The sequence below is a fragment of the Taurulus bubalis genome (genome assembly GCF_910589615.1).
Source record: "Taurulus bubalis genome assembly, chromosome: 4".
Taxonomy (NCBI): Eukaryota; Metazoa; Chordata; class Actinopteri; order Perciformes; family Cottidae; genus Taurulus; species Taurulus bubalis.
In genome coordinates this window covers 10,799,159-10,823,273 of record NC_136592.1, presented here as the reverse complement: position 1 = coordinate 10,823,273, position 24,115 = coordinate 10,799,159, and the positions used below count along the sequence as shown (strand labels likewise).

General features: G+C 42.7%; 3 protein-coding genes across 3 annotated transcripts; 2 read left to right on the top strand and 1 right to left on the bottom strand.

Annotated features, from left to right (window-relative positions):
• The first annotated feature begins 496 nt into the window (after nt 1-496).
• cul4a (cullin 4A) lies at nt 497-8,592 on the top strand. The gene is made up of 20 exons (XM_079216527.1): nt 497-751; nt 1,871-1,986; nt 2,245-2,349; nt 3,182-3,250; nt 3,342-3,415; nt 3,495-3,657; nt 3,755-3,844; nt 3,964-4,046; nt 4,649-4,716; nt 4,945-5,063; nt 5,158-5,350; nt 5,473-5,577; nt 5,699-5,809; nt 6,068-6,153; nt 6,340-6,447; nt 6,756-6,869; nt 6,949-7,054; nt 7,149-7,321; nt 7,433-7,585; nt 7,684-8,592. Exons 1-20 carry the CDS (start codon nt 610-612, stop codon nt 7,777-7,779), a joined length of 2,274 nt encoding a protein of 757 aa, XP_079072653.1. The 5' UTR covers nt 497-609; the 3' UTR covers nt 7,780-8,592.
• Nucleotides 8,593-9,699: 1,107 nt separating this feature from the next.
• On the top strand, nt 9,700-15,555 carry lamp1a (lysosomal associated membrane protein 1a). Its single transcript, XM_079217340.1, has 9 exons — nt 9,700-10,041; nt 12,141-12,247; nt 12,341-12,560; nt 12,925-13,086; nt 13,176-13,381; nt 13,462-13,587; nt 13,688-13,754; nt 13,841-14,008; nt 14,486-15,555. The coding sequence occupies exons 1-9, from the start codon at nt 9,987-9,989 to the stop codon at nt 14,623-14,625; spliced, it is 1,251 nt and encodes a 416-aa protein (XP_079073466.1). The 5' UTR covers nt 9,700-9,986; the 3' UTR covers nt 14,626-15,555.
• A 131-nt stretch (nt 15,556-15,686) lies between these two features.
• grtp1a (growth hormone regulated TBC protein 1a) lies at nt 15,687-21,551 on the bottom strand. Its single transcript, XM_079217341.1, has 8 exons — nt 21,487-21,551; nt 20,167-20,318; nt 19,916-20,074; nt 18,826-18,950; nt 18,196-18,292; nt 17,805-17,977; nt 16,619-16,804; nt 15,687-16,501 (listed from the first exon to the last, which is right to left on the bottom strand). The coding sequence occupies exons 1-8, from the start codon at nt 21,534-21,536 to the stop codon at nt 16,409-16,411; spliced, it is 1,035 nt and encodes a 344-aa protein (XP_079073467.1). The 5' UTR covers nt 21,537-21,551; the 3' UTR covers nt 15,687-16,408.
• Nucleotides 21,552-24,115: the final 2,564 nt, after the last annotated feature.

Below are 24,115 nucleotides of genomic sequence, written 5' to 3'. Positions count from 1 at the left end.
TTACGTTTTGAGAATAAAACACACACAAATAAAAAACTGTTACTGACGGTGAAAGTCCCGACTGTCAATGAACGCAACTCGGCCGCTTTTCCCCCAAGATGCACCTGTCCAACCGAACTGTCTGAGAAAAGCCATTTTGTTGTGCTAGCTAGCTAACGTTATGTGGGTAAAGAAAGCCACCTTTAATGTGGGTCTGTTATATAAACGCTAACAATGTCGCTTTCGCGAAATGCAACAATTGAACTCGTTGAAATATGTAAGTAGTCGAGGCTGGCACGTACTAGCCCGAAGGAGCTAAAGTGTTGTGGTGAAGACGAGAGCTGGGAGCTAAAGTGTGCTGCAGTTTCAGATAACTCAATGTTAGCTAGCTATCTGTTTACTGAGCGCAGGGTAGTGATGTTTTCTGATTGAGCAACACAACGTTAGTTCGGGTTCGTTCATACATGTGTATTACATACACTGCCTGTACTGCCCTCCAAAGATCACACGTTCAACAAATAGTCTGTGTCGCCGACAGTAAATAAACAGGCGGCTGAACCACCTGACGTCCACAATAACTTAGTAAAACACTTGGACCATACAGCGGTAAGCCAACGTGCTAATCTGATAATGGCAGAGGACACCCGACAGGACAAGAGAGCCAGCTTCTCCGCTATAACGGAGCACAACACCAACGGGATGGCCAGGACCTCCGCTGTGGCCTCAAGCAAAAGTGGCGCCTCAAAGAAATTAGTGATCAAAAATTTCAAAGGTAACGTAACTGTCTCTGATATCGTTTTCCTCTTGTTCTCTTAATACGACCGATGAGTTCACTATTTGCTCGTAAACTAAGTTGCCTGTTCACTACGCAGTGAACAATGTGTTGACCCTAATTAGCACATGTCTTCGTTGAATACGTTTTGTGTTTGTAATCACACGGGGTATCAATGATTTAGCTGTTTTTGCTTGATGCACTGATTTTATGGGCCGTGATGATTTAAAATACTTTTACAACTTCTGGTTGACCCAATTCCACATATTTGGCAGTAACTTCAGGTTTAAAGTATATACTCTTTTTTTATATATATATATATATATATATATATATATATATATATATATATATATATATATATATATATATATCACGCAGGACAACTTCTACATTTTATAGATTGGGTGTTTATTTGTTTATCGGGTAATAATTGATGCGACGTCAGAGATAGAATCCTTGGTTAACATTGAGTAATCTTTTCATATGGTCAGCTAAGCAGATATGTGCTGATTATGTATTACATACTAATAAATAGTATTTAATTGGCTACAAAGAATCTAAATAACGGTTAACATGTTCTTTTAATGAAACAATATAAAACTGAAAAGCTTTCTCTACATATGTGCAAACTTCTTCCGAATAATTCATGTCCAACCTATTCACTATTTAAAGAAACCATAGTTGGATTAACTCAGTAAAAAGCCTCAAAATAAATAAACTCAAAGTTCCATGAAAATGGGGATTCAATTAATTGTAGGTTGTTCCAATATGACCATGTAATTAAGATTGCGTTGTATCCCTTTGCATTTTTAACCAAAATATATTTAATACTTCCTATTGCAGATGTTGGTGAGGAGTTAAGTAAGCAATTACATCTAGTCCCATTTAATTTAAATTTTTTTACATTTGACAAAGGTCTTGAAAAATGGCACCTGACCATAAACTATCAGAACTGATGGTTTCTAAACCGGCAACTTATGTTTGTGTTAAACACCTTAAACTGTGTGCTGTCCAAATGCTGATATTGTTTAAATTGCATGAATTAGTTCCTTTCAGCCTGTTTGGCAGTTCCCAATGTGTATAAATGAACATTGTTGCTGGTTTTGGCTGTAACAGACAGGCCAAAATTAGCCGAGAACTATACTGAGGACACATGGCTGAAGCTAAGAGACGCAGTGGGTGCCATCCAGAACAGCACCTCTATCAAGTACAATCTGGAAGAGCTCTATCAGGTTTGCGGACATTTTATTTTTTTAGAATTTAGACTTTAAGTTGCCAACTTTTACTTTTGTTACTGTTGCACGTGAATGTGCATATTGATTTCCGCAAGTGGATTTACGTAATTGAATGGAAACAAGTGGACAGATCTGACAAAGAAATGTGATAATGTTACAGTGCTCATCATTTATGAAACATCTGTGTAAATCAATTGTTCACCTTGCTGGTTGTCTTTTGCTCTTGTCTCTTCTCCGTTTCTCTCTCTCCTGAAGGCGGTAGAAAACCTCTGTTCATATAAAGTCTCCCCCACGCTGTACAAGCAGCTACGTCAGGTCTGTGAAGATCATGTGCAGGCCCAGATCAAACAGTTTAGAGAATATCCTTTTTTTGTGCACGTTATCGGGCACAGCAGTTGTGTGTCAAACCTGTGTTTAACATTTACTGATGTTTGGGGAAAAAAAAGGATGCATACTGAGGTGTTCTGACATTTTGAATCATGGTACATTGTGAAAGTGAGACTTCCTTGATGGTAGGTATATTACCTTAAAACAAACTGAATGTTGCCTTTTTCTCATAACAAGGAGCACATGAATGCAAGCAGAAGACGGGCGATCCAGTATGAACACACTGCTGCGTAAATGCAGTGCTCTTTTTTTTTTCTTTCTTTTTTTTCTTCTTCTTCTCAAAAAATTGTGGTTTTGTTTGGAGTTATTGTTCCAGCTTTAAACTTAATTTAGGAAGTCTGGGCTCTCCTGTTACACCTCGGGTGTTGCAGTGTTTTCTCACAAGAGGTCAATATACAACAAGTTTGGCATTCATCCTTTACATTCCCAAATCCAAAATAATGGGGCTTTAACAGGCAGTGGCTGTCACTTGCAGATGATGCAAAGATGCTTGACGTATTGTACAATAAAACAAGATGCTGAATCACAAAATTGTCTAAAATTATAAGCAATCAAGTCATATAACCTTTAATTGATGTTCCCCAGTTGCTTAATAGTTGTTGTTATGCTTTTGTTTTAGGCAGACTGGACTTGCTTTATGGACTAAAACCATTAGTGTCACCCAGCTTCAACATAAAATCATTTTTTTTAGCCGAAGGCTTTATTCATGCTGCCTAGACACAAGATACTGTCAAGTACGGTCATTCAAATGTTTGGTTCAGTGACATAAGTGATTTGAAGATTCTTCCTTAACATGGAGCTCACAGAGTCTTTGGACAACCTTTCCTTCCTGAAGCGAATGAATCGTTGCTGGCAGGATCACTGCAGGCAAACTGTAAGTGTGCTGTTTGAAATATACACATATCAAATGTTCCACTAATGGGAGACTGTCCCTTTTTAGACTGTTCTTGTTTTTCTCTTTGTAGATAATGATCCGAAGTATCTTTCTTTTCCTGGATCGTACCTATGTGCTTCAGAACTCCCTGCTCCCCTCCATCTGGTAAAGTTACAGTTTATGCAATGCTGTGTTTGTTAAGGTGTACTTGCAGTAGGACGCTAATGTTATGTGTATGTTGCAGGGACACTGGGTTGGAATTGTTTCGTACCCACATTGTGAGCGACATTGCAGTTCAGAAGCGCACAGTAGATGGCATTCTGGAGCAGATCGAACTCGAGCGAAATGGGGAGACGGTAGACCGGAGTCTGATCAGGAGCCTGCTGGGCATGCTGTCAGATCTACAGGTACCCGATCACATGTTTACTCCTGTACGAAGCTGACCAGTAGACAATAGACTGAGCATGTGTCATTGTTTTTAACTTCTGTCTAACTTGTGTTCAGGTTTACAAAGAGTCCTTTGAGGAGAGATTTTTGCTTGAGACCAATCGCCTGTATGCAACAGAGGGACAGCAACTGACGCAAGATAGAGATGTGAGTGAGACTATTAATGCATCTATGATTTATTCATCAGTAACCTTTTATACACTTAATGCCAAGGATGCGCTTCTCATCTGTAAACTCTCTGAATATGTGTGTTTGTATGTGTCCAGGTGCCTGAGTACCTGCACCATGTGGCTCATCGCTTGGAGGAGGAGAATGATCGTATCATGAGCTACCTCGACCAGAGCACTCAGTAATTAGTTTTTTTATTTTTTATGTTACTATGATATACAACTGAGACAAAGAGAAGAACGTACATATAATTAACCATTCATTTTCAATTACTTTCAAACATTAAGGCAGGGTGTATCTACTCTGCAGTATCATTAGGGGCCTTTTGAATTTTGAAGTGTCACTCAAAATAAACAGCACACTGATGTATTTGTTTTATCGGCAAATTATGCATGTGCAGGTGTCAACTGCTTACATTTCCAGTACAAATCTGCAATGTACAAATCTACATTAAATGTCCAATGCACTTTTTTATTATTATCATTTACATTTTTACTCCTCACATGATTTGAAAATGTTGTAGCACTCTACAATTTAAAACATGTTGATCTTAGTGTAACAATATTATTCAAGGGTAAACATGCAAGGCCATACCATCAGAGTTTCAAATCAATGACCCCAGAGCCTTCTTTGTAACCCCAGTTTTCATTAGCTTTCAATAAATAGTTGATGAACAATAATAAAATTAGCTGTGCAGAGAGGTTTGGAGGATTAAAGGCAGATGTGTGCGAATGTCTTCCATCGTTTGAATACACTTTCTCATTCTTTCTCATTGTTTCGCAGGAAGCCACTTATTAGCTGTGTTGAGAAACAACTTTTGGGAGAACACATTACTGCATTGCTACAAAAAGGTACGTCGGCATGAAATACTTTAATAAGTCCTCTACATTAGCATGCATATGTACTACATTTGTGAAATCAGTTTTTGTTGAACTGTGCCCGCAGATTTCAGATTCCACTCTTTGGTATTATTTGAGGCTGTAGTTTGTGTTGTGCTTAATTTGGTTTCCATTACTCTGTACGGTGTCCTACCTTTTTTATTTTGCACATGCAATAACGGTGTGACATGTTTGTGCCAGGTCTGAGCACCATGCTGGATAAGAATCGAGTGACTGAGCTAGCCCTCCTCTACCACCTCTTCAGCAAGGTGAAGGGAGGACTCCCCACTCTGCTGCAGTTCTGGAGAGATTACATAAAGGTATAAGCATAGCTCAACCAACATATTCAGAGACACACAACACAAAGCAATACCATCATGTGTCCAACATTGTTGAACCTTTCTCTGGTCGTAGTCTTTCGGTGGAGAGATTGTATGTACTCCAGAGAAAGACAAGGACATGGTGCAAGATCTGCTGGACTTTAAGGACAAGATGGACAACGTGGCACAGCACTGCTTTACGCGGAGTGAGGGATTCATCAACGCCATGAAGGAGGCCTTTGAGACCTTTATCAACAAGAGGCCCAACAAACCTGCTGAACTTATAGGTGGGTCCGGCAAATGGATGACACGACATGGCAGTCGAGCACAGACACATAACACTTTAATGTTGCTTTCATTAGTTCCAGCATGTGATAACGGCTCTCTTGGTTTATTGCTTCCCGTCCAGCTAAATATGTGGATTCAAAGTTAAGAGCTGGGAACAAAGAGGCTACAGAGGAGGAGCTGGAGAGAATCCTGGATAAGATAATGATAATCTTCCGTTTCATACACGGTCAGTTACGCTACGGCCGTGCGGTGAATGTGGCATATGTTTGCTTTCTCAGTCAAATAGTGTCGCTAGCCACAGTGAAGCTTGTCGCACTCTGATGAGACCTATTGTTGTCTCCCTCCAGGAAAAGATGTGTTCGAGGCTTTTTATAAGAAGGATTTGGCCAAGCGTCTGTTGGTCGGCAAGAGTGCGTCTGTTGACGCTGAAAAGTCGATGCTCTCCAAGCTCAAACACGGTGAGTCCGAAGTCTTCTGTTTTGAATTAGAAAATTGATTGCTTGCATTAATCCGAATCCTCATCTGGCTCATGGATGGATGGATGGATGGATGGATGGATGGATGGATGTACACTAGCACCCTTACCCAGAGCACCTACCCAGAATTATACATGAACAGATGACGCACTAAAGTAGTCAAAGTTCAATAAAGTCTGAGATAGTCTTTCATGGGTGCTCGTGTGAGTTGTGATGTGTTGTGGGTTTGACTTCTTCCAGAATGCGGAGCAGCATTTACCAGTAAGCTAGAGGGGATGTTCAAGGACATGGAACTGTCCAAAGATATCATGATCCAGTTCAAACAGGTACCTTGAGTCTCTGCGCACACACACACATATACACACATATACACACATATACACACATATTCACTCACTCACTCACTCACTCACTCACTCACTCACTCTTTACAGTGCGTGTATGCATTCCACTATGCTGTCATCTAATGGGCTTTTCATGCGTAATGTAAAAGTTATGATATTTCTGCTCAGTTTATACAGAACCAGAGCGAGCCAAGCAACATAGAACTTACTGTCAACATCCTCACTATGGGCTACTGGCCTTCGTACACACCCATGGAGGTCCACTTGCCCCCAGAGGTAAGAACTTGTCTCTTTGTCCACATTATGCTTTCATGGAAGCAGCTTTTGTGGTCGAATTTTGAGTATAATTTTATTTGCCCAAACAATATTAATCTATTTATTCAGTGTGCTCATTTATTGCACACTTGGGCAGCAACATGGGGGAGTTACTGAGGAATACATTGTCAAAACTAAAGTTCAAATAGGTTGACTGTGTTGTACTGATCCTACTGTTGAACATTGAACTCGGCAAACATATCTTTAACAGACTGTGTAAATGACAGTCTGGGTACACATTTCACAAACTTCTCTTTATGTTTTGGTAGATGGTAAAACTCCAGGAAGTGTTCAAGGTGTTCTACCTGGGGAAGCACAGTGGGAGGAAGCTGCAGTGGCAGCCCACACTGGGCCACGCTGTGCTGAAGGCAGAGTTTAAAGAGGTAGGAGCATTGAGAAGAGAGACAAACTGGCTGGAGAATACGTCTGAAGTTCACTTACAATGACTACTTTTTTGTGCAGGATAAGAAGGAGCTGCAGGTCTCGCTGTTCCAGACGCTGGTGCTGCTGATGTTCAACGAGGGAGAAGAATTCAGCATTGAGGAGATTCGCACTGCCACTGGCATAGGTCATACGCGTCTTTGAACATGTAGTACAACTATTCTATTATTAAAGAGGTTCCTTCTGTATCACAATCTCTCTCTCTCTCTCGTCCTGTACAGAGGAGGAAGAGCTCAGGCGCACTCTGCAGTCCCTGGCCTGCGGGAAAGCACGCGTCCTCAACAAGAACCCTCGGGGGAAAGACGTGGAAGATGGAGACCGTTTCAATTTCAACAATGATTTTAAACACAAACTGTTCCGCATAAAAATCAACCAGATCCAGATGAAGGAAACGGTAAAAATAAAAAAATACTGGCACATTTCTTTTATTTCTTCACACACTTTTTTATTTTCTATGCCAAAGGTTGGTTCTTATCCATTTTTTTTAAACATATTTTCCTTACAGGTAGAGGAGCAGGTCAGCACCACAGAGCGTGTATTTCAAGACAGGCAGTATCAGATCGATGCCGCTGTGGTGCGCATCATGAAGATGAGGAAGACCCTCAGTCACAACCTTCTGGTATCAGAGCTCTACAACCAGCTGAAGTTCCCTGTAAAGGTGACACATCTTAAGGATCCTATTCTCACTATTTAGATGTTTTTTTACACACACACACACAGAGGTCATCAGCATCTGACTTGCTTTCCTCTCCACAGCCGGGTGATCTGAAGAAGCGGATCGAGTCCCTCATCGACAGAGAGTACATGGAACGTGACAAGGAGACTCCTAACCAGTACCACTATGTTGCCTGAAGGGATACAACTGTTACTGCCATGCTTTCCTCAAAGCAAGCGTACAGCGGGCCCCGTAAAACAGCATTACAGCCCTTCAGCCGCCTGACTCTCCTCTGGTGCCCGTCTTTCCCTCCATCCACAACCCTGGACGCAGCGTCCAGATCCCACAGAGCTCCAGAGAGACGAGAGAGACTTGGCTGTACTGTCCCCACTCTGCGTTATCTTTAGTGGGTGGCCCGGGTTTTTGATGGACTTAAAACAAAACTGCAACTGCAAAACTCAACTGAAAATAACTAGCACTTTCCTCTGTTTTTGCTTAGTTTTTTTCCTCCCTGGGATTTGGATTTTTCTTTTTTTTCTCCACCACGTTGCTCTAAAATCACTTATTTTCTACCATAGTTGGTTTGTCTTGAGTTTTAAGAAATTGTTTCTTTTTTCTTTTTGTTCACTTTGTGAACGGTTGCATAAACGGCTGAGTGTAAACCTCATTGGCTGGTTGCTTGATTTGTCAGAGAAACGGCAGCAGAAGAAGAGACTTGAGAATGATGAAGTGGGCCAGACGCGTTCCGGTCGGAGGGGAGGGTTCATTGCTTGTAACACAGAAGCTAAACGACTGGCCTGCAAACCATTTGGGTATTTCTTTGGGTATCTTATATGTTTTGACCAAAATGTCCAATGTCATGTGCTGACGTTTTTTTTTTGTAGATCAGATTGTATTCTATGTAAGAGTGAGAAAAGTGAACCTGAATAAATGGATATTTAATGATTCAATTAATGATGTGTAGGTAAACAGCTAGTGTTAGTGTTTTTTTCTATGAACACATGTCAGCCCTGTTGCCCCCGTCAGCTTGAGCTACGTGGTTCATCATGCGGACAGTGTACGACTCTTTTAGTGTAATCTGAATTCATCAAATTAATCTTCGTCAAACTAATTAAAAACAAAAAATAATACTAGTGGGCAGTTTGGTATCAAGGATGTTTGTCTAATATGCAGTTTAAATATCAAACCATGGCCAATACGTCTATCAGAAAGACCCCAACACCATGTTGTCCTTTTCTAGTTTGTATCACTCGGCCCTCACTTGATTTTGAGGCTCTCATGCTATTTTCACTTTGAGAGAGAAATGAGCAATTCAGGATTTTAATATCTCAAGTTACTGGAAAGTGGAATCGAAAGAGTACTTCTGAATGCTTTCACTATTGCAGCAATGAATGTACAGCTTTTGTATGATGATCAAATATAGTTTAAACATTTTAGTCTTATTACGTTTTAATTACAAGAAAACGCCACGTCTTTGTGAAAGAGCGTGGCAATGTAGCAGGGCCCTGATGAGTCTTGGGCAGCAGCATTAAAGCAGCCTCTGCGTTCCTCCTTGGGTTTTACACACACTCGTGAATTGATGACTGTCAGCTGACTGTGTGTGTGTGTGTGTGTGTGTGCGCGCGTGAGCGAGCGAGCGCGAGATCATTCGGTACTTTTTATGTACCGTAGCAGATCTTTGACATGTCATGTATTTACATCATGTTGCGTTCAAGTGCGCATTCCTACCCGCGCCGCTATCAAATGTGCCACTGTACATGATTTTTGGTTTGCTGTTTCTCGTGTGAGTTCCCCGAAGAATCATTTAAATATTATCCTTGGAAATTAACTTTTGCTTCTCATTAGTCACCTCTTTACACCCACCCGACATTATGTCGAGTCATGTGAGTCGGTCGGCCTTCCTCATCAGCGGACATCTTACACGGGACAGCACTGTTAACCGTTAGTCAGCTGGAACATTTAGCTTTTGTTAATGGAGCAGTGGGGCCGTTTATTCGCGTTGCCTCGGACGGCGCTCGTGAGAGGAAGGAGAAGGCGGGGGGTCCCACGTGACTGGGTGGCGCTGAGCTCCCCCAGTTCACATGACGGGACGTGGTGCTGGTGGTGTATTCAGACGCTGTGGCCGGAGAACCGACGTCTAAGCCCGTGTATTGGTAGTTTCCGTTGGCGGTACGGTGCGTTAGGAGTATTAACTAGACGACTCGTACCCGTGTGCTCACGCGGCGCAGCAACGTAAACATCAACAGGAAGAAAAGCAGCGGTGACGCCACAGTTTTAGCTAACGGTCCGTGTAGTCAGGTGCCGCCTCGTCGACCCACCTGCGCCCGCAGCGCGACACAACACCTCGGGCTTTCGTGGCTCTGCTACTGGAGGCAACACAAAGGACAAGACTGTCCCCGGAAGGATGAGACTCTCTCACGCGGTGGCCGCGCTCATCATCGCCTGGTTTGCGGATTTCGGTGAGTGTTTTTGCGGACGTCACGTCAGAGCTTCTCGCCGTCGGATTTAACGACGTCACGCAACCTGACCGGTCCGTTGGGGGTGTCGTGTGTTGTTGTGACCAGGTAACCTAATGCACAGGTAACCTCAGCTCAGGTGTTCCCGCGTTTAGCTTGAACAAAGTAGTCGATAATCAAGTGAAATGATCGGCAGGTAATCGCGTGTGTGACGTGACTTGAGTGTCAGGCAGAAACTAGTGTTATTATATTCATAAGGGAGCAAGTGGAGACATATCCCACGGTCAAAGTTTGACATGACCCTGTCTTAAAAAAACAACAACGATAACAAAGGTCATCTGTCCTCAGGTAGTTGTGTCAAAACAGACCCGAGTCGCAGAAGAAGTGCCTGGGCATTATTATGTTCCAGTGTAACAGCCCGGATGTGTTGGTGCTGTGGAGCAGCGGATTGGCCTCTTTGTTGTATCGTTTGAGAGCTTCACGTGACCACTGGGGTGGCTTTGTGTTGCACACAGCCCAGCAGAGACCTACTGGCACTGTTAGTTTAGGACCAGTTTAATCGGGCTGAACACAGACCCCTGGCTGCTGACAAAGGGAAACAGACCAATGCAGTTGTTGAGTAGTTGCAGTGTATTTCAATTTGTTTTTTATCATCATCTAATACTTGAAAAATCCTTGGATGCATTTCTGTCGTTAACATGGTGTTCAGGTTGGTTCTCCACAGACCCCGGTGACCTTAGAGTTCAAAGCCTCTGCCTGCACCAGCATTTCCTCACAACACAAGTGGCAGAATCGGGATACCTTTCTGTTTTGGTTATCTACTCTACGACGACCTTCTAGTGCTGCTATCTGGAGCTCAATGCTTTATACACACAGATGCTTTTACCTCATGATCAGATTGCAGTGTTGTGTAAACCGTCTGTTGGGTGTTTACAGGGTGAACAGAGAGGCGGCACCGGGCTCAGGTTTCAGCAAGGCAGCAGAGGAGGGACACAGGAGGGAATTCCAATATAGTGTATTAGAGGGAAGAGCTCAGTCAGCCAACAGTAATAAGTGAGTTATGACATTAGTACCAATAAGCATGGCCTACAAGCCAAATGCTAAATAGATCGGTCTCTCAGCAATGTAAACAGTGAGCAGCTTTTCACTTCCACAAATCCTTCTTTGAAGTAAAATATTCAGAGTGGAAAGTATATTTTAAAACCTGCTAGCGTTGGCGGCCCGTGGGCAGGATAATTATTTATCTACTTGATGAGTAGTTTTCATTTTTAATGGTCCCACACGGTTGATGTATTTCATCACTAAAAACTGATTGAACAGAATAAATCAATAATAATAAAAAACATACAGTACATTAAATATGAAGCTGTGCTGTTGGAAAGTTAACCAAAAGCAAAAGTGCCCGCACGACAGCCACAAACGGCCTCAACTCCTCCTTGGTAGACATTCTGGGAATTGTGAAGCAAGCGGTGAAGCTCCCGTATTGCGTTACTGTGTTGTGAAAATGGGTGAGTTTTTTTTAGGGTTTGAGTTGTGGGATTAATAAGTACTTGAAAAGCCACCATAGCTTTCAAACAATATGTTTGAGAGCTACAGCCTCCGTCACAAACGCACATAGACACAGATCAGTGAGTTGGCAGTTTCCAAGTTGCCACACAATTGTGGAGGTCGCCAGACAAGTATGACTCCTAACTGTTGCCAGGAGATGTTTGGTGTGTGTGTGTGTGTGTGTGTGTGTGCCTCTCACTCAGCTGTCTGCAGACCTCTGGCGGTGGCTTGTTTGAACTGCTTTATCTTGTGTTTTCTTTGGTCATGGCATCGAATGCCGTCGCTGCTGTTATCTGTGACCTTTACAAACATGTCAAATACAAGACCCAGATAATGATTACCTATTAAATGTGCAAGTGTGTATTCTAATATCAACCTAATAAGGTTAGTTTAACTGAGCAACAAGTGTGATTACTACTATTTGCTCAAAAGATTGCAGGAAGACACCTGAAAATAAGTATATATTTTAGTTTTTGACTGAGTTTGTTTTTTTCAAGATGTTTCTCTCTCATTGAAATGATTGTCCTCCCCGCTCATTGTGTTCTCCTCTACAGGTTACATTCAGGCGGTCACTCTTGATGTGAAAGAGGGGAACACCACCTGCATCAAGGCCGAGCTCTCCGCAACCTTCTCCATCACATACAACACTTCCAGCAGCACAGTATGTAAAGTGACGGCAACACTTCCGTCTCTGGAAGCCGCTGCGTTGATGGTCTCTTTGTGAGCGCCGGTCTCATCACTTGTCTTTCCTCAGCAAACGGTGCAGGTCCCTCTGCCCGACTCCACCGCGGTCGACGCCGGCAGCAGCTCATGCGGCACAGGCGACAGCCCGCCATGGCTGGTGGCGGTGTTCGGGTCTGGCCAAGCGCTGGGGCTGAGCTTTTCAACCAACGGCAGCCTGTACAGTGTCGCTAACCTGACGCTGCAGTACAACCTCAGCGACGCCTCCATCTTCCCGGGGGCTAACAGCTCCGGTGAGCACAAAACACAAGCAACGAACTGAACCGGCACTGCACCGGACAGTTTGTTGTTCTTAATATTTAAAGTGAAGAAAGTAAAAAATGTTGCATTCATGAAACAGAACGCAGATATGTTCAGTCAGCATCGGCGAGTCCTTTTATCAACAAAAAGATAATGAAGGGAATGAGGGTCTGGGGAGTAATGGCAAAAATTGGAAAAGCTGGTGTGGGGTGAATGATGGAACAGAAAAAAACAACAGTTGAAGATCATTGTTTGTCAGAAATAAAGAAGATAATAGTTGCGAAGGCACATTTCAGACTAGCTACTAAGTATATCATGAACAGTATTAGTAATGTGTTGTGTTTTTATTCGTCCTAGACGTGGTCACTATGGTGTTGCCTTCAGTTGGGATCTGGGCGACGATCAACACCACCTACCGCTGCATGAGCCCCTCCACTTTTGAAGTTGACGAAGCAGCTGTCACTTTCTCCGATATGAGGCTGGAGGCGTACATGACAGGAAACGACCTGAGTCCAACAGGTAACCATTCTGATTCCGTGTCCCGGTCGTTTGGACCTGCGTCTTTTATGGTTGTTTCACACATTTCTCTGTCATTTCTCCCCTCACAGAGAGCGTATGCATGGCAGATCAGGCCAGCACCACGGCTCCACCGACCACTGCCGGTACTACAACCACCGCAGCTCCAACGCCGAGCCCGCCAGGAACACCTGAGCGGGGAACCTATTCGGTCAACAACCTCAACGGCACGGTGTGCCTCCTGGCCCAGATGGGACTGCAGCTCAACGTCTCCTATTTCTCTTTATCTCAGAATAAGGTAAAAGATCATAAATAAATACGGTCCGTCTTCTCTGCGGCACAAACTTCAGATAAACCAGACTTTGTCTTCTTTGCCAGACCATCCAAGAATTAGTCAACCTGACTCCCAATCTGACGCGCTCATCCGGATCATGTGAAGCCAGCAGCGCTTCCTTGGTTTTGACACAGGAGGGAAGCAGCACGCTCAACTTCACCTTCACTCTGGTAAGATCGTCCCTCGTCTTTTAGCTACACGGTCAGTTTGTTTTTGTTTGTGTGAGTACAAGTATTTATTCAAACCCATCTCCCCCCGTCCCGTCCACAGAACACCACGAGCAACAAGTACCACCTGAGTGGGATAACTCTGCTTGCTAATTTTCCAGATGCAACTGGTATGTAATTTGTCAGAAGCAACATACTTTTTGACTCGTCTCTAATTTGCTTAATTTAACTATTGCCTGTCCGTCTGTCTCCACAGCGCCCTTCTCAGCCAGCAACACTAGTCTGGACTACCAGCGGAGTACGCTGGGCCGCTCCTACATGTGCAACGCAGAGCAAACTCTGGTTGTTGCAAAAACCTTCTCTCTCAACACATTCAGACTGCAGGTCCAACCCTTTGAAGTCACCACCAATCAGTTTGCTACAGGTGAAAAATGCTTTCTTTAACCTGCCGTTTATCCACTTTTTATCCCATGTTTTTTTTATCTTCGTCATCTGACCTTCAAGTTGATGGCGATGAGGTTCTTTCTTATGAGTTGGCAGCAATCTGGGAAAGTGGCTTTAGTCTAATAGAGACATTAATTGCCATTTCACAGTTAACATTTTTCACCTTGGTTTCAGAAACATGTGCAGATTAAAAGGAATAGTTAGACCTTTTGGGAAATAAGAACTCTTGTAAAGAGTTGGATTAAAAGATTGATACCACTCTGTTTCAGAAAAATAAAAAATAGTTAAAGCATGTAACCCCTTTTATAATAACTTTTTTCAGATTAAATAAACCAAATACACTGTCCCGATAAGGGAGCCTTAAAGGTATATTTGTTAACTTTGGAGGAACGGCTGCGCATAAGCTCCCAGATTTTACGATACAATATTCACTTTTATCTTTTGTTTGCGTCTCCAGCGGAGGAGTGTCAGATGGACCAAGACCAGATGCTCATCCCCATCATTGTCGGAGCAGCTCTCGCCGGCCTGGTGCTGATCGTCCTCATTGCATATCTGATAGGCAGGAGGAGGAGCCATGCTGGATACCAGACCATCTGAACGAACAGACTGGGACATGGGAGAGATGAGCCAGAGTGTGCGAGCAAGTAGTAGACTGTGGAGACGAGCATGAGTGAGTGGAAGCAGTTGTTACTCTGTGGCGAGTGCATGTTTTTGCATATCCTCTGGTTATTTTTATTTTCCTTTCACTTTCTCTGTGGGATGAGAAGCCAAAGACCTGCTAGCTTCAGATGGTTTGCATCTTGATGAAGCCCGAGAGGACAGAGTCTTTACACAATCAAAGATGGATGCAGTTGGAATTTTCTCTAGCAAGTTCACCGCCAGCTGTCGACTCTTGTCCCATTATGTTCTCGGAATTGGTTGAATTTGCTTGAACTGCTGTTTTTAGCTATGAAATTATTTATTTACACAAAAAAAATATATCAGTCAATATGCAATTATAGACGCAGGAGAAGGGTCAAATGAACTGTAGGACAAAGATCTTTTTCTAAGTTCCTAAGGTTTATGTGAGCAAGTAAAAATATTTTAAATTGTATTCTTCTGCCGACTCATGCTCACTAGCGTTTATTTTTGTTAAACTTCACCAGCTGAAGATCATTCTTCTCTAAGAAAAGGGAAGGCCCTTGAATGTCTTTTCCAATCGTATTCCTCCACAACGGAGACTGCCCCGAAGGTGCACCGAGGCACAGCTTCATTCAGCTAAACAGTCTGGTAATTGTGATGACAGAAAGGCTGCGAGCTGCTTTAACTGTGTGTAGTTGTCCAGCTGTACACTGAGTGTGACTGCATTACTAAAATGTATTTAACATTAAAAGTGAACAGGTAACTGGATTATTTCCCCCCCCCCCCCCTTAAATAAATGTTAATATGAATTGTAGTGATTTGATCTTTTATTTTTGATAGAAAATGGTTTGATCTCATTTTCTATTATGCCTCTTACTGAAAGTTAATAAAAATCTTAAAACTCCAGCACTGATTTTCTTTATTTTGGTAGTTCATGCTAACAGTACCTTTTTATAATTTGTCGTGTGTGAAATAAACATGGATGTTTACTCTGAGCTATTTAACCACAAGTCATTACACAGAATACTCAAAGCTGGGATCAACATCAAGGCTATTTTGGACCAGGGCCACAAAATCTGATATCAGTACTTTGACTGTTTAAAAAGGGCCACAAAACCCAAACGGGAAAAAAAAATAAAAAATCGAGCAGCCCTTTTAATTATACTTCATTCATTTCATAGTGCACTTGAGTTAATGATTGAGGATTGGAACTAAAGTACTTACTTTACTCAAAATCTAAACACAACCAATCAGATTTAGAAATGTTTAGAAAAATAAGTTGTCATGAAATCATTATAATTCACATTTGATTATTACCACAGCAAGAAGTATCCGCATGCAGTTTTGCTTGTCTTCATTTCCCATTCAATGTGAAATACAGTAGGCCTCTTGGCTGTGCTCAGTGTGCAACACAATATTTATCGGACCGGACAGTCTGCTGCCGAACCTTTTTCTCTACAGGGTCTCTGACTTTCTGGAGTAAAGTGCAAAATATAATGAAAGAGAAGCTACACGTTCATTTCAAATGGAATAGTCCGCTCATACAGCACATTGCTAAGAATAATCTCATTTCAGCATATATATTTACACTTGGGCTGTATGATTATCTGAAAACATGTTTAAGACAAAAACTCAACAGTACGTAGTAGTCCCTGTGACATTTAGTCGGTAAAAAAGAGACGCAGCTGCAGACGAGCCGCCGGGTGCTCGTACCGGTGGAATGTGTAGTGAGTTTGAGCAACAGGTAGTCGAGTTTGGTTCAGGACTCTTCTGCAACCAAGCGAGATCGACACGTCACCCGCAGATTAGTCAAGGTTGCCATGGGGAGACTTCCTGGTTCAATGAAGATTTTCTAGGAAGAGCGAGAAACACCAGGATTATGGGATTAAAGACGGTCAATAATAAGGGACATCTGTTTTATGCCGATTGGCCTGTCCTTCAGTGATGGGATACCTCCCTTGCCTTTTACCTGCATGAAAGTGTGGCATTCTTCAACAAATGGTCCGTGGGTGATCTGCTTGAAGTTTTGGCAGACGTCCGGCAGTGACTGGGCCCGTTGAATCAGAGCCTGGTTGTGGTGGATCAGTGACAGAGCTACACGGAACAGGATTTTAGAGCCCTCGTAGAACAAGCAATCCCAAATCCGCAGAACTGTCTGCAGAGAAACGGGACCGAAGCAGTAAATCCCACCAGTGAGCACATGCAAAGGGATGATACGACATGAAGTTCAACTTGCGGTTTGAACAAGCACTTATAGAAAAGTAAGACATTAGTTTGAGGGAATATCCCGGTCAATATCAGCAAACAAATGAGATCCATCCGCGCTTGCAACTAAAAACCGCCGCGCACAGAAATTACTTTTGAGAGCACTTCCAAGTCGTCAAGTACAATATTTACCTCTGAGATGTAGTGGAGTAGTGTTGAAATCTTTATACTGCCATCTAGCGTATGTGTCTAGAATTATATATCTAATTTGTCCTTGAGAATATTGACAGCGATTTTCTCTCATACATTAAAAACTCTCCAAAACATCAATAGGAGTGAATGAAGAGTCACATCCAAGCACCACCAGCTAGTGGAAAAAAACTACTGTAAACGTACAAATGAGGAATCGTGTCCTTGTTGCTGCAGTAATAACTCCTGCTGGCTGGCCGCAATGTTTGTCTGAGGGGGAGAAATCTTAAGGAAATAGTGTGAACATCTACATGTTACGCCCTCCAAGTGAGAGCCCCATGTGTATCCGGAGAACAAACATAACAGTCCACGCCCGTTCCAAGGCCAACAGAAGGAGTGAGCAACAACAAGGACTGTTTACATGGTCGGTTAGCCATTCCACGTTGGAGGAAAAGGAAGAACAAAAAGCTTATTTGTTTTTTAATCAACTAAAAGCAGCGCTTGAATAAAGCACGTAGATTTTCTGAACGGTATTTTGAACAGGGTGCTTTGGTCTTTTTAGTAATCAGAAGCACATTTTAACATCAAAGTTTACAATGACTTTGCTATTTCATATAGGCATTGTGTGAAGTACTGAATGCTAATAACCAGAATTTGTCTCCGCCTTGCCACATACTTCGTTTTCACGCTCTCCTAAACCTTTGTATGAAGCAAATTTGACTCAACGTAGCCCACTATGAAACACACACAGATGCACTCACCTCTACTGGCAAGACGTCTATGAAGAGACAGATGAACCACCGGGAGACCACCAAGGTCCACATGACATTGTGATCCATTAGGGTCTGCCAGACTCCGGGGACCTTAACTTTCACCAGTTCCCCTAACACCTCCTGGTCCATCTTCAGCCCCATCATGGCTGGAGTGTAGTAGTCTGTAACCAGGCACGCACGCACGCACACACGCGATTTTCATAAAACAAAAACAGAATGAATGGAAAAGTCTCAATAAATTCATATTGTGACATTTCCTCATCTGAGTGAAACAAATGGCAACATGCCGTAGGTGTTAAGCCGCAGACAGATAAAGACCTCCAGCAGTATCATCAGCTCAGAGTTAAGGGACGACGGAGACACCCCGTCACACACTCACCTGGTAAAATTCTACCGAGTAGTGCGTCCATCAGCCAGAAGGACTTCTCTTCATCCTTGGTGACAATAAGCAGATACCCAGCTATGAAGTTCATCCCCTGAAGAGAAAAGAGACTTGGGTCACACGTGTCCTGCGATCTGGTCTGAGCAGGTTTTTATTGGAAATGGTGGAGCTTTTTATTGGCAGTGAGGTGCACTGGACATGAAAGAGATGAAACACTCAAGCGTAAACACGCTGTGTACGATTACAGATTGATGGGTTCTAGTTATACTTCACAAGAGATGGACCCATCAGCCCTGCTTTGAATTGCAAACTAGGCCGCGTATGTATCGTGAAGGAAATGTGCCTTTCAAATGCTAATGATTAACGTAGGCTATACTGAAACCCACAGCCTGTCTTTAGAAGAGCGATGAACACTCATGCACTCACTAATATAAAATACTCTTTAGAATGATAATGATTGCACCCACTCAAATAAATATATTGTCTTCTTTACTTTGGCTAATAAATATTAGCGTACATATTTAAGTCAGTTCTCCGATAATCCACACTGACCTAATCCTTCACTGCAAATGTAAGAATGGTATTATGGAAAATGTCTTTCAGGCTGGATCTAGGCTGTAATATCACCTGGCAGTAGCCCACAGCTGGGTCGTGGTGGCCATAAGCCACCAGCACATTGTACAGGGCTTTCTGCAGACAAGGGTTGGATGTCTTGCGGAACTGGACGTTGTCTGGAAATGTTCTGTTCAAGTCTGAAAGGAAAAGACCAAAGCGTGTATTTAGTGCTGTGTGTTTATGGGTGCGTGACAGCAAGTTTGTTGAAAAGAAGAAGCGAGACAGTCTACATCAGACTTGGATTCAAACGATGTCTGAATGCAAACTTAAATAGCTAAATAACCTTTATTTATGTTGGAGTTTTTTGCAGGTAAAGCTAGGAAAACTTCTTAATGCATGTTGTGTTGTTTTGTTGGACATTTGACTATTTCCCACACACACAGCCAGCTCAAATATATAAAACTGTTTTACCAGTGTTATTAAATACTAAATGGAGGGCCCACAGGTAAACGTATTTGCCACAGAACTAACTTTGCGTCAACACAATGCAGCGTCACCTAGAAACATAAATAGTCAAATACATGCACATTTCTGGTGTTACTTTTTTACCGTGACCCGGGTACCTACAGGGGTAAAGTGTTGTTTAATTTGCTATCTCAGAGGTGGAGGATAAAATGATTGTGGCCGTGATAACTTTCCAGAGTCATTGGTCACCAAAATGGTTGGTAATCAGTGGGCCAGGTGTGAATGGCTTGTTAGACGGGGCCTTTGCAGCGTGTCTGGCACCGTTTGGCTGGAGTCAGCACAAATCAGCAGCCGTTGAGCCAAATCAGCAGACTGACCACATCAGCCTCAGAGGCAGTCAGAGAGAAAGAATTCTCTGACTGGTTATTCAAACGAAATGTTTAGACCACATGACATCTATGTCAGCGCAAAAACTAAACCTTACCAGGTAATCATGAGACTTTTACTTAAATTGACAATGGCCGATTAGTTTTGTATGTTCGATTAGAAACATTTCTAGACCCTGATCACGGTGCTCTGACGAAAGAAGTGAGGCGATGCTCTGCCAGTCTTTGAGGTTGGCTTAGTGTGTACCCGGGATTTTAAAAAGGTCTGAGCGTGGACATACGGGCAAATGAGAAACAGTTAAGGGCCTCACCTGTGCAGATGGTCTCCACCAGTTTGGGGTCGTGCTGGGCTCCGAGCAGGGCCTGGTAGTGTCCCGGGTTCTTCTCGAGCTGGTCTTGAGCCCCGCTGGTTGCCATCCAGATCAGAGCCCGGTGCTCATTGGGAATCCCCTTACGAACATAGCGCTTTACTGAAGGAGGAACATTTCAGTTTAGTGCCACTTTGAAGACGTTGCGCTCTGCACTGCTTGGATAGTGGTGCGTGTTCGGTTCTCACACTCACGTTTTACATTCCTCTGCACTTTGCTTTTGCCCTTCAGTAGCTTGGACCACTTGATGGATCGTCGGGTGAGCACAACTAGATACTCTGACATGAGCTCCTCATATGACTCGTAATCAAAGTCCTTTGAGCGCTGAAAGCCATACGGGTCCACACTGAGCCAAAAAGCAGAGGAAGAAACTGTTAACAGCATTAAGAAAACACATCAAAGGGATGAATTAGCAAGCATTCACACAACAGCACCATCAACCTCTAACTACAATGCGTTTAATCAAAATCCATGCCCTGTCAACTTACACTGGTGTACTATAACGTTATTTATTTTATTTGAGGCAAGACTGAAGACAAATGACTAACTCTGCCTGCCTTGCCTTGTCATCCCCACTTAGCACCTCATTCAGGCATAACTAGATTTGACCACAAAAAGGTGGTGTGATGTAATCTTATACGGCATGTGTGCTGCGTTACCTACATCTACAATCTGCTTGTAGATGAATAAAGTTGTGGGTGTTGGTGGCTCAAGCTAATTCCTTAGGTAACACGATAATCTTCCTGCAGCTTAACCCCTTCACAAGAGCAAAGTCATCCCTGGAGAAGAAATGCACCAACAGCCCAACAATCTCTCACACACACACACACACACACACACACACACACACACACACACACACACACACACACACACAGTGCAGGCTCTAACTAGTAAGTCTCTGATAATACTGGGTGGAGAAAAACAAAAAAGGTAATTTGCATCATTATGCAAATGTTATGTTCCTCATCTGAGGACAACTCTGTTGTCAAAACAAACACAAGTCCACACCTCAGATGTATCAGGGTGTGAATGTGGCACCTGACTGCAGTTGTTGTTTGGGGTTATCAGTCGCTGTTTTTTTTTTTTTTTTTTTTTTTTTTTTTTTTTAAACTGGGCAACAGCTCCCCTTATCTTTATTTTTTTTTAAATACATTTAACATATACTGCAGAGATGAGTGTGGACCAGCAGCTATAATGACAATGACGTTCAATCTAAAACACTTTCAACAAAAAGGTGACTGGGAAGGTTGGATGTAACTATTACGTGTAGTTATATGTGTACATTTTGAAGAAAAAAAACACGCAGTTATATTTAAACCATTTTCCCCCTCAATTTCTAATGAGCCCAAAAAAATAAAAACTATAAAAAAAAAAAGTCAAATAAACCAGCAGCCTGTCAGCGGTGCACGACTCCTACAGAGAGTTTTATGACTCTGTTAATCAGATTAGTTAACGGAGTCCATTTGTCACAGAGCCAGGCTGAGGCGACACACCGACGGTAGCTAGGTTACCTGTTCACCCGGTCCTGAGCCCGGCCGTGTGGGGAGTTGTCCTTCTCCATTGCTACGGGGATAGCCTGAAAATCTGTGCTGGTCTCACCATGTAGTTAATGAATCCACTGTGTTGCTTTCCTCTACGCAAAAAAAAAGCCGCCAAGACAACAATTCAAAAGTATAAAACCTTCTCAAATGTCGAAGTCACACTCAAGGGAAGTTTGCGTCAACGTTCACGTTAACTTTTCTCCATGTTCGCGTGCAGAGAGACGGGAGAAGACGCTGCCTCCTCTTTCCTTCTGCCTCAATGCCGACTTTACACTCGAGAGGTGAAAGTAGGGAGAAGCATTCTTTACGCGTTTTCCTCCCAAAACAAAGTGACTTAAGTTTCTTAGCATATGTGCCGACACGCCGACGTTCACGTCGAGCGGAGTTTGCCCCGAGTTGTGTCGCCATCCGCGTGCACCTGCTTCTCGCTCCTCGGGGTGGAGCCGACCGGCCTGCAGCGACACCCACGTCCACGCTCACCGACTACATGGAAGCGACCCACAGGGGCCCAAAAACACAAGTCCCTTCCACTTTTCTTGTCCGGACCAACTGCGTCGGAGACTTTGTGGAGGATTTCGGATTCGTGACGTTTTCCCCCAGGACAACACGTTGATCAGACCTAATGCTGCTTTCGAGTGATTCCCGGAACATCCCACTTCAGAGCTGGGAAAGGCGGAATGGGACTTATGGTGCATTCATGGCGCTTTGGTTGAGAAAAACATAGTGGAGCTGAGGGGGTCGAGCTTTTAAGTAATTCAGTTTTTTTTTTTTTTTGGCGTTGGTCATGTGTTTTGCCGTTTTACGTCCTTCAGTATGTAGAGTAAACCTAGAAACTGGTGACGACAAGAAAACTCCGTTTTCTGATAGTACTGTTCATAATGTTCTGTGTCACTTCCTATATGTCGTATATATTAACTCAAATCAACCATTGACTTGCATTAGGAAACCACTGTCCCCATTTAGATAAAAGAATATTTGAAAAACTTGGCATTTCAGAAAATGTTGTAACAACTTTTATTCGCTAATGAACATACCACGTTAACATCAACTGTTGACACAGACAGGGCCAACAACTTCACACAGATCAACAACTCCCAGTCACCCCCAGTCTATGGCCACCCCATTTGCTCTAAACGGTGTTCATATGTCTGATAACACGTGAAGGCAGCAAACATGCTATGCAGCCGCGCCCTCAGGGCAGCTACGTAGCACATGTAAATGCAGCCACCTGTTCACCTGAGACTGCTGCTGGGCAGCGATGCTCCAGTCAAATAAAAAACATGTCTGCTGCATGGGTGATTTAGAGCTCCCACAGTCCTCAAAATCATTGGGAATGTGCATGTAACATTGAGTTTAGATATATTAGTTGATTAATTTATAAATAAACAAGGCCCAGGGTTCATGGCACTCATCAGTTGGTTCAATCTCTTTCTGTCTCACAAACACAACTCTACATCCATGTGGAAGCCTGAGATGAAAATAGTACTTCTTTCGATGAGTTAATATTAGCATTAAATAAATATATATATATGTATGTACACATGACATCTATTGCACTTCTGTCCATCCTGGGAGAGGGATCCGTTCTCTGTTGCTCTCCCGAAGGTTTCATTCTTTTGGGGCAGGGGTCTTTTACAGATGTGAGGGTCATATGTCGTATGTGTACAGATTGTAAAGCCCTCTGAGGAAAATGTTTTATTTTGGGCTATACTAAACAAATTTGATTTAATTCAATTTGATTGAAATGGTTATAATGTCTTGCACACTTAAGTGGAAAACCTTGCTCTTATATTGAAAAAGGTGATGGATATCAGAATGATGCAAACTTTACATCAAGTCACCAGATTTAAATTTGTTTATGTGCTAATGAGAAACTCTGGAGCAGAGAACTGTGTCCCACTGCTGTTATCCACTTCCAGACAGGACTGCTCAAAGAAATCCCACAAAACAACCTACCTGTAGTAGTTTAGAAAATGAAAAAGTGAAGGTGATATAAATGTTGTTGATTGTAGTCAAAAGAGGTCAAGTAATGAACACTTGCACTTTTGGGATTTTAGTTTAGCATCTGATATCGTTGGAAATATTACAGAATACAGTTAAACTTAAGCATGTCCCTAACAATTAAATTATTTGGCTTTGGAACTCCCCAGGAGGAGCTGAGAAACGCTGCAGTGGAAAGAGAGAGGCATCTGGACCTGGTCCGGCCCCAGATAATGGAGGGATGGATTAACATAGATTTGTATTGAATAACACCTTCAAAGTGTAAAGCCGTTTACAGTCAAACTCGTCTTTCATTCATGCAGTTCTACTTGTTCATGCTCCAAATGAATGCAAATAGAAAAGATAATGACACTGATTGTTGTACAACAATAAAAAACAGTCATCAAGTCTTTGGACAAAATCTTGTGATAAACGTATACACAAGAAAAGAGTTTGCAATGGGTTTTGCATGAGCAATTGTGGCTCAATAGTTATAGTATGTAGCTTATCACTTGTTGCTCCAAGTGCTTTTCTTCAGGTGTAACTGTGTATACACTGTGTATCGTTGCTGATGCATGAAGGTACATTGAGAGTATCTGAAACTTGATTTGAACTCCTT

Bases quoted from the DNA above. Each gene is read 5' to 3' on its own strand.
- grtp1a (XM_079217341.1), bottom strand. From the start codon at position 21,536: ATGGAGAAGGACAACTCCCCACACGGCCGGGCTCAGGACCGGGTGAAC. The intron at 17,978-18,195 runs GTGAGTGTGTGA...GCCTGGTTACAG, and splicing joins ACTCGGTAGAATTTTACCAG to ACTACTACACTCCAGCCATG. The intron at 16,805-17,804 runs GTGAGTGCATCT...GTTTCTCTGCAG, and splicing joins TAGACGTCTTGCCAGTAGAG to ACAGTTCTGCGGATTTGGGA.
- cul4a (XM_079216527.1), top strand. From the start codon at position 610: ATGGCAGAGGACACCCGACAGGACAAGAGAGCCAGCTTCTCCGCTATA. The intron at 3,845-3,963 runs GTGAGTGAGACT...GTATGTGTCCAG, and splicing joins AACTGACGCAAGATAGAGAT to GTGCCTGAGTACCTGCACCA. The intron at 5,064-5,157 runs GTATAAGCATAG...CTCTGGTCGTAG, and splicing joins TCTGGAGAGATTACATAAAG to TCTTTCGGTGGAGAGATTGT.
- lamp1a (XM_079217340.1), top strand. From the start codon at position 9,987: ATGAGACTCTCTCACGCGGTGGCCGCGCTCATCATCGCCTGGTTTGCG. The intron at 13,382-13,461 runs GTAAAAGATCAT...CTTCTTTGCCAG, and splicing joins TCTCTTTATCTCAGAATAAG to ACCATCCAAGAATTAGTCAA. The intron at 13,588-13,687 runs GTAAGATCGTCC...TCCCGTCCACAG, and splicing joins TCAACTTCACCTTCACTCTG to AACACCACGAGCAACAAGTA.